Source organism: Panicum virgatum, chromosome 3N (assembly GCF_016808335.1).
Source record: "Panicum virgatum strain AP13 chromosome 3N, P.virgatum_v5, whole genome shotgun sequence".
Lineage (NCBI taxonomy): Eukaryota > Viridiplantae > Streptophyta > Magnoliopsida > Poales > Poaceae > Panicum > Panicum virgatum.
In genome coordinates, this window is record NC_053147.1 from 69,161,642 (window position 1) to 69,175,933 (window position 14,292).

At 49.4% G+C, this 14,292-nt stretch overlaps 3 protein-coding genes and 1 non-coding gene across 8 annotated transcripts; 1 reads left to right on the forward strand and 3 right to left on the reverse strand.

Moving 5' to 3' along the window:
- Positions 1 to 1,725: 1,725 nt before the first annotated feature.
- On the forward strand, positions 1,726 to 5,511 carry LOC120667067 (receptor protein-tyrosine kinase CEPR1-like). The gene is given in 3 exon segments (XM_039947080.1): positions 1,726 to 3,796; positions 3,798 to 5,214; positions 5,300 to 5,511. Coding segments are annotated over 2 exon segments (2,940 nt in total). The 5' UTR covers positions 1,726 to 2,029; the 3' UTR covers positions 4,971 to 5,214; positions 5,300 to 5,511.
- LOC120667068 (xylulose kinase 2-like) lies at positions 5,360 to 10,009 on the reverse strand. Of its 5 annotated transcripts, XR_005672070.1 has the most exons (13): positions 9,856 to 10,009; positions 9,091 to 9,742; positions 8,795 to 8,883; positions 8,533 to 8,597; positions 8,347 to 8,402; positions 8,015 to 8,135; positions 7,869 to 7,943; positions 7,491 to 7,544; positions 7,309 to 7,403; positions 7,049 to 7,223; positions 6,582 to 6,841; positions 6,033 to 6,103; positions 5,360 to 5,582 (listed from the first exon to the last, which is right to left on the reverse strand). XR_005672070.1 is itself a non-coding variant. In XM_039947084.1 (12 exons), the coding sequence occupies exons 1-11, from the start codon at positions 9,936 to 9,938 to the stop codon at positions 6,582 to 6,584; spliced, it is 1,725 nt and encodes a 574-aa protein (XP_039803018.1). In that variant the 5' UTR covers positions 9,939 to 10,009; the 3' UTR covers positions 5,360 to 5,582. The 5 variants fall into 5 exon arrangements, 4 of the variants coding, with proteins under 4 accessions (XP_039803018.1, XP_039803017.1, XP_039803016.1 ...); XM_039947084.1 differs by lacking the exon at positions 6,033 to 6,103; XM_039947083.1 differs by lacking the exon at positions 5,360 to 5,582 and having other exon boundaries at positions 5,743 to 6,103.
- On the reverse strand, positions 9,971 to 10,044 carry TRNAT-AGU. Its single transcript has one exon. It is a non-coding gene; the product is annotated as a tRNA-Thr (tRNA).
- Positions 10,045 to 10,511: 467 nt separating this feature from the next.
- LOC120667069 (ergosterol biosynthetic protein 28-like) lies at positions 10,512 to 13,081 on the reverse strand. Its single transcript, XM_039947085.1, has 3 exons — positions 12,811 to 13,081; positions 11,445 to 11,651; positions 10,512 to 10,985 (listed from the first exon to the last, which is right to left on the reverse strand). Exons 1-3 carry the CDS (start codon positions 12,953 to 12,955, stop codon positions 10,906 to 10,908), a joined length of 432 nt encoding a protein of 143 aa, XP_039803019.1. The 5' UTR covers positions 12,956 to 13,081; the 3' UTR covers positions 10,512 to 10,905.
- Positions 13,082 to 14,292: the final 1,211 nt, after the last annotated feature.

Genomic DNA, 14,292 nt, shown 5'->3' on the forward strand with positions numbered 1-14,292 from the left:
AGGCACGATCGGGATAGGGTCGGGGTGGCATCAATTGAGGAGAAACTTACCCAGCATCGGCTGAGATGGTTTGGACATGTCCAACGAAGGCCTCCTGAGGCGCCGGTGCGTAATGGGGTTCTTGAACGGGTCGATAATGTAAAGAGGGGTAGAGGTAGACCTAAACTGACGTGGGATGAGTCGGTTAAGAGAGACCTTAAGGATTGGAATATCTCTAAAGAGATAGCTTTGGATAGGAGCGCTTGGAGATTAGCTATCAATATGCCTGAACCTTGAAATTATTTCTTTCGGGTTTCATCTCTAGCCTACCCCAACTTACTTGGGGAAAAAAGGCTATGTTGTTGTTGTTGTTGGCTTTTTCCTGTACGCACGCTGTTCTTTCTAGGACAATATTTTCCAGTATAATTAAGGATAAAAATTTTTATTCCGTGCTATCCAGATGGCTGGAAAGAGGAAAACGTTGGAGCACACGTGTGCATTCTTACGTCCCGTGGCATTTCATTTTTGGACGAATTGTTCTTATGGCAATTTTAATAACAGTGCAGAATCTGTGCCAAATGCCTACGAATGCTCTAGCACTAATGTCTAATGGTGAAGTGCCTAAATTCCATTTGGAATTCTTAATTATTCCAGGTTGAGAATGTTGACTCAGGGACTCTTCAGGCAAATCCAAAACTATCGACAGTAGTTTTCCTAAAAAAAAAACTGCATATCAATTATCAGCATGCGTGCCTTTAGGCTTTTACTCCATTAAGCTAATATAATACAGCAAACTAAAGTACTAATTCAGCTAATAAATTACTAAGTACTGGTTGAACAGGAAAAAGATGCAGATTGGCGTATGCACACATTGCAAATAAACTAGTAGCAAAGCACAGCATCATTCAGGCCACTACTGAAGTATCAGCAGCTGAGCACAGAGTGTGTGCAGTAGCACTCACTTGCCGTTTTCAATTGCTGCTACTTCCTGGTGCAGGATACACTCCTCTAACACACAGGCCGTGAGAGCTATAGAAAATTGCATTTTGGGAGCTGAAGAGGCTTTACATTTGTCAGCATGCTGCTTGTCCTCCTAAAGTGTGAGCAATGATTGGGATTGGCAGCAGTGGAGGCTTTCTTCTTGTTCCCCATGGAGATTGCAGGATTAGCAGCAGCACTGCTGCCAGTTTGATCTGCAGTGTCTTTGTGCCTGGAGTGTTTTCACAGCAGTGCAGTGGTGCTGGGCTGTGACGTACTGTGAGTGATGCTTCTCCACCATGACACAGTGCCCTCCAATTCCATTCAGCAGAAAATATGCTTGCTAATAGATGCATAGGTACTAGCATGGTAGTGTTGGTTTATGTCAACTCTTAGCAGAAACTGATTTATGTCAACTCTTAACAGAAACTGAATCATGTCAACTCTGAACAGAAGCTGCTGCTTTACTGATCACTTGACTGCTGCACCTCATCAAAAGTCTCAAAATGTGAACACACACTTGGGTTCAGCTAATGCTCGTCCGGGCCGGGCCGGATCGAGCCGGGCGCCCCTGTATCAGTTCCGGGCTGAAGAACGACCAGGCCCTGCATGCATGTTCTTGATTCTCTGAGTGGCTAGTGGACAAGGTGGGCTTGACTGGGCTAGAGAATGTCTCGGTTACTTTGACCAGCACTAGTGTGCACACTGGCACAAGAGCTGATGAAGAAAGAAGAGGCTGGAGAATGTTGCACACTCTGCAGCTGGAGGAGGAGCTGGGCTGGGCATATATCCCCAACAGCAAAAGCCATGCATCGTCTCCTTTATATCATCGATCACCATTCACCAATTCCAATTCCCTCCACAGATTCCCGCTCCACTTATATACCCCCTCCCTTCCTGATAGCGCCTCCTCACCATTCCATTCCATCCCACTGCAACAACACTACCACTAGTGTGCAATAATAAGCTAATTTCTTCCAAGCTCAACTCAACACGCAGATAGAAGAAGAAGAAGAAGCCGCAGCAGGTTCCTAGCTAGCTAGCTAGGCAGCTACCAGCAGCAACTGGTGCTATGGTGTCCCTCCCACCCTTGTTCTTCTGGTTTATTCTCTTCCTCTTCTTGGCGGCCGGCGATGGCGGCGCGGCGGCATTGGACGCGCAGGCTGCCTACCTGGCCAGGATGAAGGAGCAGTTCCCCGGGCCGGGCATGTCGAGGTGGGACTTCTCCTCGCCGGCGCCGGACTACTGCAGGTTCCAGGGCGTCGCCTGCGACCGGGGCGGCAACGTGACGGCCATCGACGTCACGTCGTGGCGGCTGGTCGGCCGGCTCCCGCCGGGCGTCTGCGCGGCGCTCCCCGCGCTCCGGGAGCTCCGGATGGCGTACAACGACGTCCGCGGCGACTTCCTGCCGGGCCTGCTCAACTGTACCTCCCTCGAGGTGCTCAACGTGAGCTACTCCGGCGTGTCCGGCGCCGTCCCGGACCTATCCCCGATGCGGGCGCTGCGGGTGCTCGACATGTCCAACAACCTCTTCTCCGGCGCGTTCCCGACGTCCATCACCAACGCCACCGCCCTCGAGGTCGTCAACCTCAACGAGAACCCCGGGTTCGACGTCTGGCGGCCGCCCGAGTCGTTCATGGCGCTCCGGCGCATCCGCGTGCTCATCCTCTCCACCACGTCCATGCGCGGCGGCATCCCGGCCTGGTTCGGCAACATGACGTCGCTCACCGACCTGGAGCTCAGCGGCAACTTCCTCACCGGGCGCATCCCCCTGTCGCTGGCGCGCCTCCCCAACCTGCAGTTCCTGGAGCTCTACTACAACCAGCTGGAGGGCGTCGTCCCCGCCGAGCTCGGCAACCTCACGGAGCTCACCGACATCGACCTGTCCGAGAACCGGCTCGCCGGCGGCATCCCCGAGTCCCTGTGCGCGCTGCCCAACCTGCGCGTGCTCCAGATGTACACCAACGAGCTCACCGGCCCCATCCCGGCCGTGCTCGGCAACTCCACGCAGCTGCGCATCCTCTCCGTGTACCGCAACCAGCTCACCGGCGAGATCCCCGCCGACCTCGGCCGCTACTCGGACCTGAACGTGATCGAGGTGTCGGAGAACCAGCTGACGGGGCCGCTGCCGCCGTACGCCTGCGCCAGGGCCCAGCTCCAGTACATCCTGGTGCTGAGCAACCTCCTGACGGGGCCCATCCCGGCGGCCTACGCCGAGTGCACGCCGCTGCTCCGGTTCCGGGTGAGCAGCAACCACCTGGAGGGCGACGTCCCGCCGGGCATCTTCGGCCTCCCGCACGCCTCCATCGTCGACCTCTCCTACAACCACCTGACGGGGCCGGTGCCCGCGGCGGTGGCGGGCGCCACCAACCTGACGTCGCTGTTCGCGTCCAACAACCGGATGTCCGGCGAGCTCCCGCCGGAGATCGCCGGCGCCTCGGGGCTGGTGAAGATCGACCTGAGCAACAACCTCATCGGCGGGGCGATCCCGGAGGCGGTGGGGCGGCTGGCGCGGCTGAACCAGCTGTCCCTGCAGGGCAACCGGCTGAACGGCTCCATCCCGGCGTCGCTGGCCGGCCTGCGGAGCCTGAACGTGCTCAACCTGTCGGACAACGCGCTGTCCGGCGCGATCCCGGAGTCGCTGTGCGCGCTGCTGCCCAACTCGCTCGACTTCTCCCACAACAACCTGTCGGGGCCGGTGCCGGCGCCGCTCATCAAGGAGGGCCTGCTGGAGAGCGTGGCCGGCAACCCGGGGCTGTGCGTGGCGTTCCGGCTGAACCTGACGGACCCGGCGCTGCCGCTGTGCCCGCGCCCGGGCGGGCTGCGGCGGGGGCTGGCCGGGAAACGCGTGGGTGGTGGGCGCGTGCGCGCTGGCGTGCGTGGTGGCGGCGCTGGCGCTGGCGCGGCGGTGGGTGCTGCGGGCGCGCCAGGACGCGGAGCACGACGGCGCGCCGACGTCGCCGGCGTCGAGCTCGTCCTACGACGTGAAGAGCTTCCACAAGCTGAGCTTCGACCAGCACGAGATCCTGGAGGCGCTGATCGACAAGAACATCGTGGGCCACGGCGGCTCCGGGACGGTGTACAAGATCGAGCTCAGCAGCGGCGAGCTGGTGGCGGTGAAGAAGCTGTGGGTGTCGGCGCGGCGGCGGCCCAGCAGCAAGCAGCAGCACTTGTCGTCCATATCCACCACCACCGGCAGCTGGCTCGGCGACCGCGAGCTCCGCACGGAGGTGGAGACGCTGGGCAGCATCCGGCACAAGAACATCGTCAAGCTCTACTGCTGCTACTCCGGCGCCGACAGCAACCTGCTGGTGTACGAGTACATGCCCAACGGCAACCTGTGGGAGGCGCTGCACGGGTGCTTCCTGCTGCTGGACTGGCTGACGCGCCACCGCGTGGCGCTCGGCGTCGCGCAGGGCCTCGCCTACCTCCACCACGACCTCATGTTCCCCATCGTCCACCGCGACATCAAGTCCTCCAACATCCTCCTCGACGCCGACTTCGAGCCCAAGGTCGCCGACTTCGGCATCGCCAAGGTGCTCCAGCTGGCGCGCGGCGCCGACGGCCGGGACGCCCTGTCGTCCACCACCACCATCGCCGGGACCTACGGCTACCTCGCGCCGGAGTACGCCTACTCGTCCAAGGCGACGACCAAGTGCGACGTGTACAGCTTCGGCGTGGTGCTCATGGAGCTGGCCACGGGGAGGAAGCCCATCGAGCCGGAGTTCGGCGACACGCGGGACATCGTGCACTGGGTCTCCGGCAAGGTGGCCGCCGGCGCCGAGGCGGACGCGCTGGACAAGCGCCTGGCGTGGAGCCCCTACAAGGAGGAGATGGTGCAGGCGCTGCGCGTCGCCGTGCGATGCACCTGCAGCATCCCGGGCCTCCGCCCCACCATGGCCGACGTCGTCCAGATGCTCGCCGAGGCCGGGCCCCCCAAGGACAACAAGAACAGCAGCTGCAAGGACGACGACGCCGGCCAGAAGCCCAAGCTACCTACAGCTAGTCCATAGCAGGAACGAATTCAAGCAACGTGTCAAGCATAGCATGTGGTCGATCGATGATTAAACAAAGATCCAACCAGGTGAGCTACTACTGATGGATCCATCAGAGGTCCAGCTGATGATCAGGCAAGGCAACATGCAGCAACAATTATTAATTAGTACTAATTAAGCACCCAGTTATATATCTCTTATAATAAATACTAATTGATCAGAGGATGTTGTTTTACACAGGCATGCAAGCTGTTGCAAAGATATATATATATATATATATATATATATATATATATATATATATATATATATATATATATATATATATATATATATATATATATATATATATATATATATTATATACATATATGTAAGTAGGATAGCTTAGCTAGCTCTAGGCAAGGCAGAGCTTTATCGCATTGGGTCCTCTCAAGTAGTGGTGAAGTGCGCCGCCACTCACATATACACTGCTTGGTGTTTAAGCAGAATCTGATGCTCCCAGTGGACCAATGTATCATATATGATGGAAGCAATGCAAATACCAAATATATTGGCACATTCAGCTTCGAAAGTAAAGTCAGCTGGATTCTGTTTGTGGGCCCGGATGCTGACGTGGCTGCGGGTACACTGCATGACAGGAGGAAATGATGATCAGCGTACGAGTGCCATGGAGGTTGACTCAGCGTCTCAACCTACCAAAAGTAACTAGGCACAATTCTTCTTTAATAGTGCCACGGGGGCCCTACTAAATTATCCTAAACATCATAGAGAATACGGTTTACTTCATTATCCTTAATGTGCACATGTGAGCGTGACACGTGGTATTTTATTTCTCATTTTCGGAACTGAAGCAAATAAAAACATCAGTTGTGCTTTTGATTACGAAGAGGCACTTTACTGTCAAGTGCCATTTCATGGGAAATCTGGTAAAGCGTTAAAGCACAAAGTGCCAGGTGTAGTGGCAATAGGAATCCACTAATTTACAAGTGGGAGCAGTGCATGGTTGCTGTGGTAATAGCAGTAGTAGCTGACAACTAAATTTTGCAAATTCGGTGGCCATCCTTGTTATAGCCTCACCATGTTGAGTAGGATGCCATTCACCAGCATAACATGCATGACATTTGCATTTCTGGAACGATGAACAAAGCCTGTTACAATCATGTCAAAGTGTCATCTCAGCATTCTGATTTTTGAGTGATGAATATGTAGGATCCTCGACACATCTGACTTTTGCATGACATGTAAGTGGTGTTAATTCATGAAAATGGGCTGAACACATTTGTAGGCTCCTCAACACATCCTATAACTTATGAGGCGACATGCGCCACTAAGAACTGTACCAAGGATAGTGCTCAACCTGCAACAGTGCAAGACTGTCAAAAAGAATAAAAAAGGGCTAAATCAGATTCAAAATTAACAAAAAAGAACAAACCAGGAAAAATGAAGAAATACTCTCAGCTAACTATGAATCCAGTCCTTATAGGCTAATGGATATTTTTTTATGGTGACATGGTAATGATCAATGTCTAATTTCTGCAGGTATTGTATAGCTGCAGATGCGTATAAGAGTAGCCCGTTCAATTTGTCAATACTGCTACCAAAAGTATTTTAGCAGAGAGGTTTTACCTAGAAACCACTTAGTTCTTGTTGACCGAACCTTTCGATGAGTTTCTGCTCAATCTCCATCCTCTTCCTAACCAACAATGTATAGTTGTTCAGAAGCTCAATGTCTCCCTCGCACTCCCCAAAAGGAACAGCCAGCTTCATGCTTAGTGATGTTCTATCAATTCTTTCAGAGTACACAGATGAGAATGGCACAAACTCATCTTGCTGATTACAGAGCCACCCATGGGCTGCTCGCAAAGCAGCACCCAGAGATGCAGAGTCTGTATTGATTGAATGATAAGATGTATCAGAATTAACAAGCATATTAATTACATTTTCTCAGAAATGAACAAGCATTCCCTAGAATAAGAAAAGCGGAAGAATTCACAGGAACTAGATTAGTTATAAATAATATATCATGTTGTTTAAGGAGTAATCATATTAATATGTAAGCGGTGAACATCAGTATATGTCCTGTGCGTGCATACCTGATCTTTGGGAAGTGTACACTGGACAACCAAAAATAGATGCCATTATCTTGAGAATTGTTGGGTTTGAGGACGCGCCACCAGTTGCTATGATACGCTTTGGAGGTACTGGCAGTCCACATTGCTCAGCATGGCCCCTCATGGACAGGAACTGCCCTTCAATTATTGCACGCACCTAAAATCAGGGATGTTAATTAATCAACCTGAAGAAAGTTTGGCATGCCAAACAGTTTGATTCGCAGGTTTTGAGGTCTTCAAACCTCTGAAGGAGGATCAAACTCGTCAACTTCTTCTTCTACCATCTCATCTAAAGATCCACTAGTCAAGTTCTTGACAACGTACCGGTGAAATCCAACTGTGTGTATAGATGAGCATTTAAATGAGCAAGGAGACCAAGATTGAATTGCCAAAGAGGGAAGAAAGATGCAAGGCCAAAACTAACCTGGAAGTGGTGGGAGAATCTCATGCTCCTTGTAGTAAAATCCCAACTTCCCTCCTGCAGAAGAAGAAGAACATAAGGTCAGGAATCTTCAGGAAAGTTACTTTTGTGTGGTCAATGCAAGCATCTATCATGAAGCTTAGGAAAGACAAGCTTTATGTAGTAACCGCCTTAGCCATCTCGGGATCCAAGCATGACTCGAATAGTGCACTGAGTTGCCAATTATTGCAAGGATGTAAATTAGTGATTGAAGTATGTTGTTATCCTGTGGTTTCTAAGCCAAGCAGTCTCAGCTCTCCATCATACTCTCCAATGTTCATTCTATAAACATAAACCCACATTTTAACAAATGAACAATGAAGCTATAGTAGATTGGTATACCGTTGAAGGGGGCTGTTTCTTCAAGCAACCTATTGAACATATCCCAAGATCTCTCAGCATAACGATTGCGAAGGTCTGTACAAAATGTATGCATTTAGTAAATGTGAAATGCGCAACAGAAGTCATTTGCTAAGTGCTAACCATACCTTCTCGTGTCAGAGATCCATTTTTATAGCAAAGCAAAACCATGTAGGTCTTGGGATCAACTGGGTTAGGAAAGATGTTTCCCTCCAGGGTTGGTTCTGGTGAATCAGTGACCCCAAAAACCTGAAAGGGGCATGAGAATGGGACAGCGTTGCATAAGGAGAACATTTCCAGGGTTATTTTACTAACTGATCCACTGTAGTAGAAGTAAGGTTCAGTTTGCAACCAGGTCATAGCATGTACCTCACCATGTATTTCCTTTATTTGTAGAATCTCTCTCTAATGGGAAATAAGTCAATAACAAATTTATAAAACATAGGGGGTAGATGATTACTGTATCACTTGTCCCAAGACTGATTGCTAGATCACCGGGATTGCTCAAAGTTAAGCCTGCACAATCACAGATATGGAAGCCGAAAGCATATTTTGAGTTTGCAGTTTACAAGCAGTCTTAACATATGCCTAATTTGGGTCATGCTTTTATCTGAACAAACCAATATCAGAATGTAATGTGAGGTACCTGCAAGGCTATTGGGGTTGTCCCCTGACCACTGAATAACTAGACAGCTGCTTGCAAACTGAAATCTGCTACAACATAAAATGCACGTCTCAATCTGACAAGTTGGTGTTATGTGTAGAATGAACATAACGTTGCTGCAGTTCGTTTACATTATCCAGCCTTTTATGTTGCGAATTCAGATGTGCGCACACGTACAAAATAAACATTTACTTGCTGAAGAAGGAGCACAACACCTTATCCATCTCGGAAAAGCACACTTTACCTCTGAACAAAATAAGGGGATATTTTTCCAGCCACAGCATGAGCCGTTGAAAGTTTCCCAATCCTCTCTTCTAAATTTGGAGCCGTAGCCTACAAAATTGAAATATCAGTATCTCTTAATCGAGCTTAATCCTAGTATGCGCCGTAGCATTTTCTCTAGTCAAGATGCAACTGCAATCTACAGTGGAAAGCATAAGTCTGAAGTCTGAAATGGTTTTGAGGAAAAAAAAAGTATGAAGTCTGAAACTCTGAATCCTGAACATTTGTAGAGGCAAATAATAAAATAAAGAAGAGTACCTGAAGAGCGTCGTCGCGCAGCTGGCGCGTGGCGATGTCCATGATGTTCATCCCTGCGCCGTCGGTCTCGTCGATGCAGGCGTACCCGCCGACGAGCAGCGACGCCATGAAGGAGCTGACGAGCGAGACCCTCTCGGTGGCGTCGTACACTCGCGGCCTCGTCTGATGCATCTTCCGTATCTGCGGCCCCGTGCAGCGCTCGTGCGCGCGGCACCCCGTGAGCGCGGCCAGCCGCAGGGGCCCGCCCATCGCCGCCTCCACCTCCCGGCACTGCGCCGCCGAGCTGCTGTCCATCCACACGGGCGACTCCGGCGCCGCGAACGCGCCCGCGAGCTGCGTCGCGAGGCTCCCGGCCGGGTCGAGCGCGGCCAGCGCGGCGCCGGCGCCCCTGGCCCAGTACACGCTGCCGTGCTGCTGCGCGGAGCCGGAGACGGCGGCGACGCGGCGGAGGTCTGCGCGCGGCCGCAGCCTGGCGAGGAGCAGGTCCAGGGCCTCGGCCCACATGAGCGGCGGCGACACGATGCGGCCGCGCTCGGCGGGGTCCCGGCGGACGCCGCCGTGGGTGCCGTAGTGCGGCAGGTCCGAGTCGAAGTGGATGGAGTCGGTGGCGACGACGCCGAGGCCGGCGTCCAGAACGGTGGCCTTGAGCGACCTTGTTGGAGGTCAGCAGCCAGCAATGGCCCATGAAGGCAGGCAGTCAACGAGCGACAAAATTGAAGAGAAGAAAGCAAGAGCAGGAAGAAAGGGAGCCATGGGATAGCTTACTGGGTGGAGCAGTCGAGCCCGAGGAAGAGGGCGTCGTCGGGGAGGCGCGGGAAGCAGCAGCCGCCGCCGCCGGAGTCGGCCATGATGCAGCTCCGGCGTGCAAAAAAAAATGACGTGCTTTCGTTGAGAGTCGAACTCAAGACCTCCCGCTTACTAAACGGGTGCTCTAACCAACTGAGCTACGAAAGCATGGATGCCGGGATTTCAATTTTTTACTTCTTATTATTAAATTATTTAGAGTCATTGTAACAAACAGCGGATCAGTCATCAGTGTTGGCAGAGGTTGTTGAGAAAAGTCACGAGGCACTTATTTAAGCTGCAGTACGCTTCCAGATGAGATGATGGCGACCGCGAAAGAGACATGATGCTAGCGAAAGCTAGAGAAGGAGAGTATCCTGCTGCTTGACGGGCCTGTTTATTTGGGGAAAAGGGTGATTTTTTTTGTATTGGAAAGCATGCTCCGTGAGAGGGGGCACGGTCTTCAATGGCAAAAAAATTCGGGGAATTAAACACAGCCTCGAGTAATCCGATAGATGTGCTAATAGTTCACCTAAACAAAGAGCTTCAGCAATGATTGCCCATCAAGGGGAGAAGAAAGGCAACAGCCTACAGCTACGAGGATTGATTTCCAGGCCTGACTGAACGCATCAACGATCTTCAACAGAAAACAGCACGCATCTTTATGCCTTGGCTCGTACAAATGCAAGAGCTAGCAGTACGTTATACTGCAGTATCCCTTATTGGCGTATCAGCTCTCAACATGTGATAATCTGAGCAGCTATCTGTTCTTTGAAAAACAACAGCTAATCTGTTTCCCAGGCACGCCTGAATGTGATCAAACCGGAAATTACAGCTCTTGGCTACAAGACTCAGATGCGCGCAGTTTACAACGTTCGAATTTCCAGATTCTAATCAGTGGAACAAACATTTCATGAACTGAAATAACATGATGACAAATGAAGTACGAATGGCAACGAAGCCTTTATGGCAAGGTTTCTTCACGCATCCTTCCTCCCCCAGACCACATCAAGCTGACAACCCGAGCATTTCTCATGACTGCTTCACAGCATGGGATCCACGGGGGTTGCCATGAGAATTCCACTGAAGAAGCATCCATACAATTGACGTTCCTATGTAAACAAACATGGAGTGTTGATCAGAATGGCTAAACAAATAACCAAGATTGAAATGGAGCATTACAAAACGTCCTGGTTCATGATTTTAGATTTGATAATTGCCACTTATTCTAGACATCTGTTAAGGTACACACATGACAAGCACAACGAGCTCCCAAGGCCATTTTGCAAGATTGCAAGATGGAACTAGTGAATGCAACGCTGCATTGTTTTTAAATGCAACAATATAATAATATTGATGAAATCCAAGTTTTAACTACAAGACTGCACAGGAAAACATTATAGCTCCAAAAGCTAAATCGAATGAATATTTTGAGAAATGCACCAGATAATCAATCAAACTGTAACAAGTGTGGTAGTAAAAGCTGATTATTATTTATTAGGCTCTGATGGACTAATTTTTCTCGAAGACAAAATGAAAATAAAGGTCCATTCGGAAGGCAAACTTAGTACCTGCAAAGAAGCCAACCGTGCTGAGATTTGCCACAGCCATGGTGTGGTATATCAAGTATTCCGTTAGGAAATGACCAATAGCATAGATGAATGACAGGAAGGTGGCCAGATATAGAGGCCTATTTTCCAGGTTGAGTGCACAAAGGAAGCACAACGTGCAGGTCAGAAGAGTCCAGACACCAAAAGTACGGCCGTGTACATCAGTCACTGCATGTAACAGAACAACATTACTCGGACATGTCACATAAACAGGAAGTGATTAGTAGGAGGGCTTTCTCGGGATGCTGCAAAAAAATGTTATGAACTAAAGCTGCCTACATGAAAGACAGTGCAGCTGAGGTATCAGGACTTCCCTATGCAATCAATCTAGAAGAAATGCTGAGCAAGTCAGCAAGATGAGCTGAGTTCCACAAAGAAGGGAGAATTGTTGATATGCTTAGGCAGTGCACAATTCCAGATTCAAATTTGCTTCTTTACCTAAGCAACAGTTGTTGACTGTGGTTATATAATAACACTACATCGCGCAGTGCTTTTAAAACAGGCAACAAAGAACTACCCATAAAAATACTGTTCTTGTACTAATCACAATGTCTGGTATCACACAATTCTTCTTCACTTGTATTGTGCCAGCATAAAGATTGCAGAGCTCTACATCAAAATAATAAAGGAACACCATGCCACTGGCTTTTGCAGTGATAACAAGTGCTGAGTTGAGTAAATATATATGAAAAAGGAAACATTTGTAAAGTATGGACAGGGTGATATTCTTTGTTTCGCTTAGGAAAATCATGGCCTCTGACCCTCTTAGGATATCAAGACTCTGTCAAAAAGAAGAAAAAAAACTATCAAATATGTAAGGCTGATCAAATCAGAAATTCAGATACTGTTGTTGTGTGGCTTCTGAGTTTTGACCAATAATCAACCCAGAATGAGGTGGCGTCAGTTATTAGTGCCCTAGTCAGACTAGTCTCAAGTCTCAACTATGCGTCTATGCCAATTGCAGTCTTGAAATACTTCCTTACTATTATTAGCCTGGACTTATCCATAGAATGAGTGAAAACTAGTAAAAAGACGACATTTAGCAAACGTGAGGTCTTGGCTCAAAGACCAATCCGATAAAGCCACGACCACAGATGCACAAAGAAGCCCAACTTTGCCTGGCGGATTGGAGCAAGCAAGTTGTAAGAAAGTGCGGATCTCAGGGTAAAATTAGCGCACCTCATCTCCACCCGATCAGATCTACCTACCTACCTACTCAAGAGTCAAGAATCACAGACAGACCCCGTACGGATGGGCTGGGCTGCAAATACACAAGGAGGGAGGCGGAGTGGGAGATGGAGGGGTGCAGAGGGCCGGGGGCGCTCACTCTCCGCTTGGGAGAAGACGGCGACGCGGAGCGCCCAGATGTCGAAGAAGCCGAACCAGACGGAGGCGAGGCGGAGGGAGCCGACGAGCATGAGCCACCAGCCCAGCGGCGGCACGCCCTTCTTCTTGCTCCCGTCCGCCGGCATGGCGCCCCCCGTGGCAATGCTTCCAATCCACCGGTGGCGTGGAGTGGAGTGGAGTGGAGTGGAGGTCGGAGACGGAGCAGCCAAACAACGGAGGCGCGCCGGGGTAGTTGAGACTGGAGTGTCTGTGACATGGAGGCGAGGATGATGGTGACAGACAGGTGGGTCCAAGAGGGCCTGGGCCTGGGCCTGGGCCTTTTGTAGTTTCGTTAGTGGATGCCGTTTGGATGGGCCGGACTGGGTGGTGAGTTCATGCTGCTGGGCTGGACGCAGATCGCGTGGATAAGCCCACGACGGCTTTATTATTTTTGAATTTTGAAATAGTACAGCACTAGTCTGCCTGGTTTCGGCAATTTCCATTTCCTGACCTTTTTTTTATCGAATACCACCAAAGCTAAGTATATCTTTATATTATATAAACATTATATAGAAGAAAAATTGCATACAGCGCAAAGTGTGTGAATGTTTGGTGCTTAATTTACGCATAAATCAGCAACCGGGAAAGAGGGAGAGGATTTCTATGAGCAACTACATTGATCTAGTCTAACAGAAGGTTTCATGTATTGCCACGCATCTTAAGATGATGTAATAGAAACTGTATGTATAATGGGTTGTGTTATAAGGTAGGAGTATCTTATAGAGTTATAGTAAATACACAATTTTATAACATGTGTATAGAAAAAAGATAAGAAATATTGTAAGTTGTATGGCAACAACAACTTGTATAATGGTGAGAAAGTGTTCTTATAATGCTAAATTTTAAACTATGATATGGTTATCTCGTGAAACAATTACCTTGTTCTTTCCCCTTCCTTCCTCTCTCCGCTATGGCGCTACCCAATAAAAATTCTATATGAACGCACATAAGACGATCTATGAGAACGTTGACGTGTAATAATACACTCGCTCTTAAGTTGAATATTTGCAAAAGTGACCGCCAAAATTGACCGCCCCAGCTGTGACTATGATCCACATTAAAGCTGATCTCTTCTCTGAACGTACACACTTGCATTCCGTTCCTTCCAGATTTATATGACCAAGACTGGGTGTAAATCGCACGGATATTTCTCGACCAACTGTCCGATCGAGAAGGGCATATATGAATTCAGATAGTTTGTTCTCGGATATCGGATATTTAAATTAGATGTCAGATGCGGATATAATATGACCAATATCCAGCTGATCGAATATCCAGTCGGATAATCCGGACAGTCAATTCGGATACTAGATTGGGATAGTTGTACTATTCCAAATATGTATTAATAAAAACTAATTTAATCTCTTAAAATTATAATTAATTCATTTCTACTTAGAAAAATATAAAATTAGTACCAAAATTT

Excerpts from the sequence above, each read along its gene's own strand:
- LOC120667068 (XM_039947084.1), bottom strand. The coding sequence starts at position 9,938 with ATGGCCGACTCCGGCGGCGGCGGCTGCTGCTTCCCGCGCCTCCCCGAC. Across the intron at positions 8,136-8,346 it reads GTCTTGGGACAAGTGATACA|GTTTTTGGGGTCACTGATTC; the intron begins GTAATCATCTAC and ends TGCCCCTTTCAG. Across the intron at positions 7,944-8,014 it reads TGGATCTCTGACACGAGAAG|ACCTTCGCAATCGTTATGCT; the intron begins GTATGGTTAGCA and ends CATTTTGTACAG.
- LOC120667069 (XM_039947085.1), bottom strand. The coding sequence starts at position 12,955 with ATGCCGGCGGACGGGAGCAAGAAGAAGGGCGTGCCGCCGCTGGGCTGG. Across the intron at positions 11,652-12,810 it reads CGTCTTCTCCCAAGCGGAGA|TGACTGATGTACACGGCCGT; the intron begins GTGAGCGCCCCC and ends TGTTACATGCAG. Across the intron at positions 10,986-11,444 it reads CACGGTTGGCTTCTTTGCAG|GAACGTCAATTGTATGGATG; the intron begins GTACTAAGTTTG and ends TTGTTTACATAG.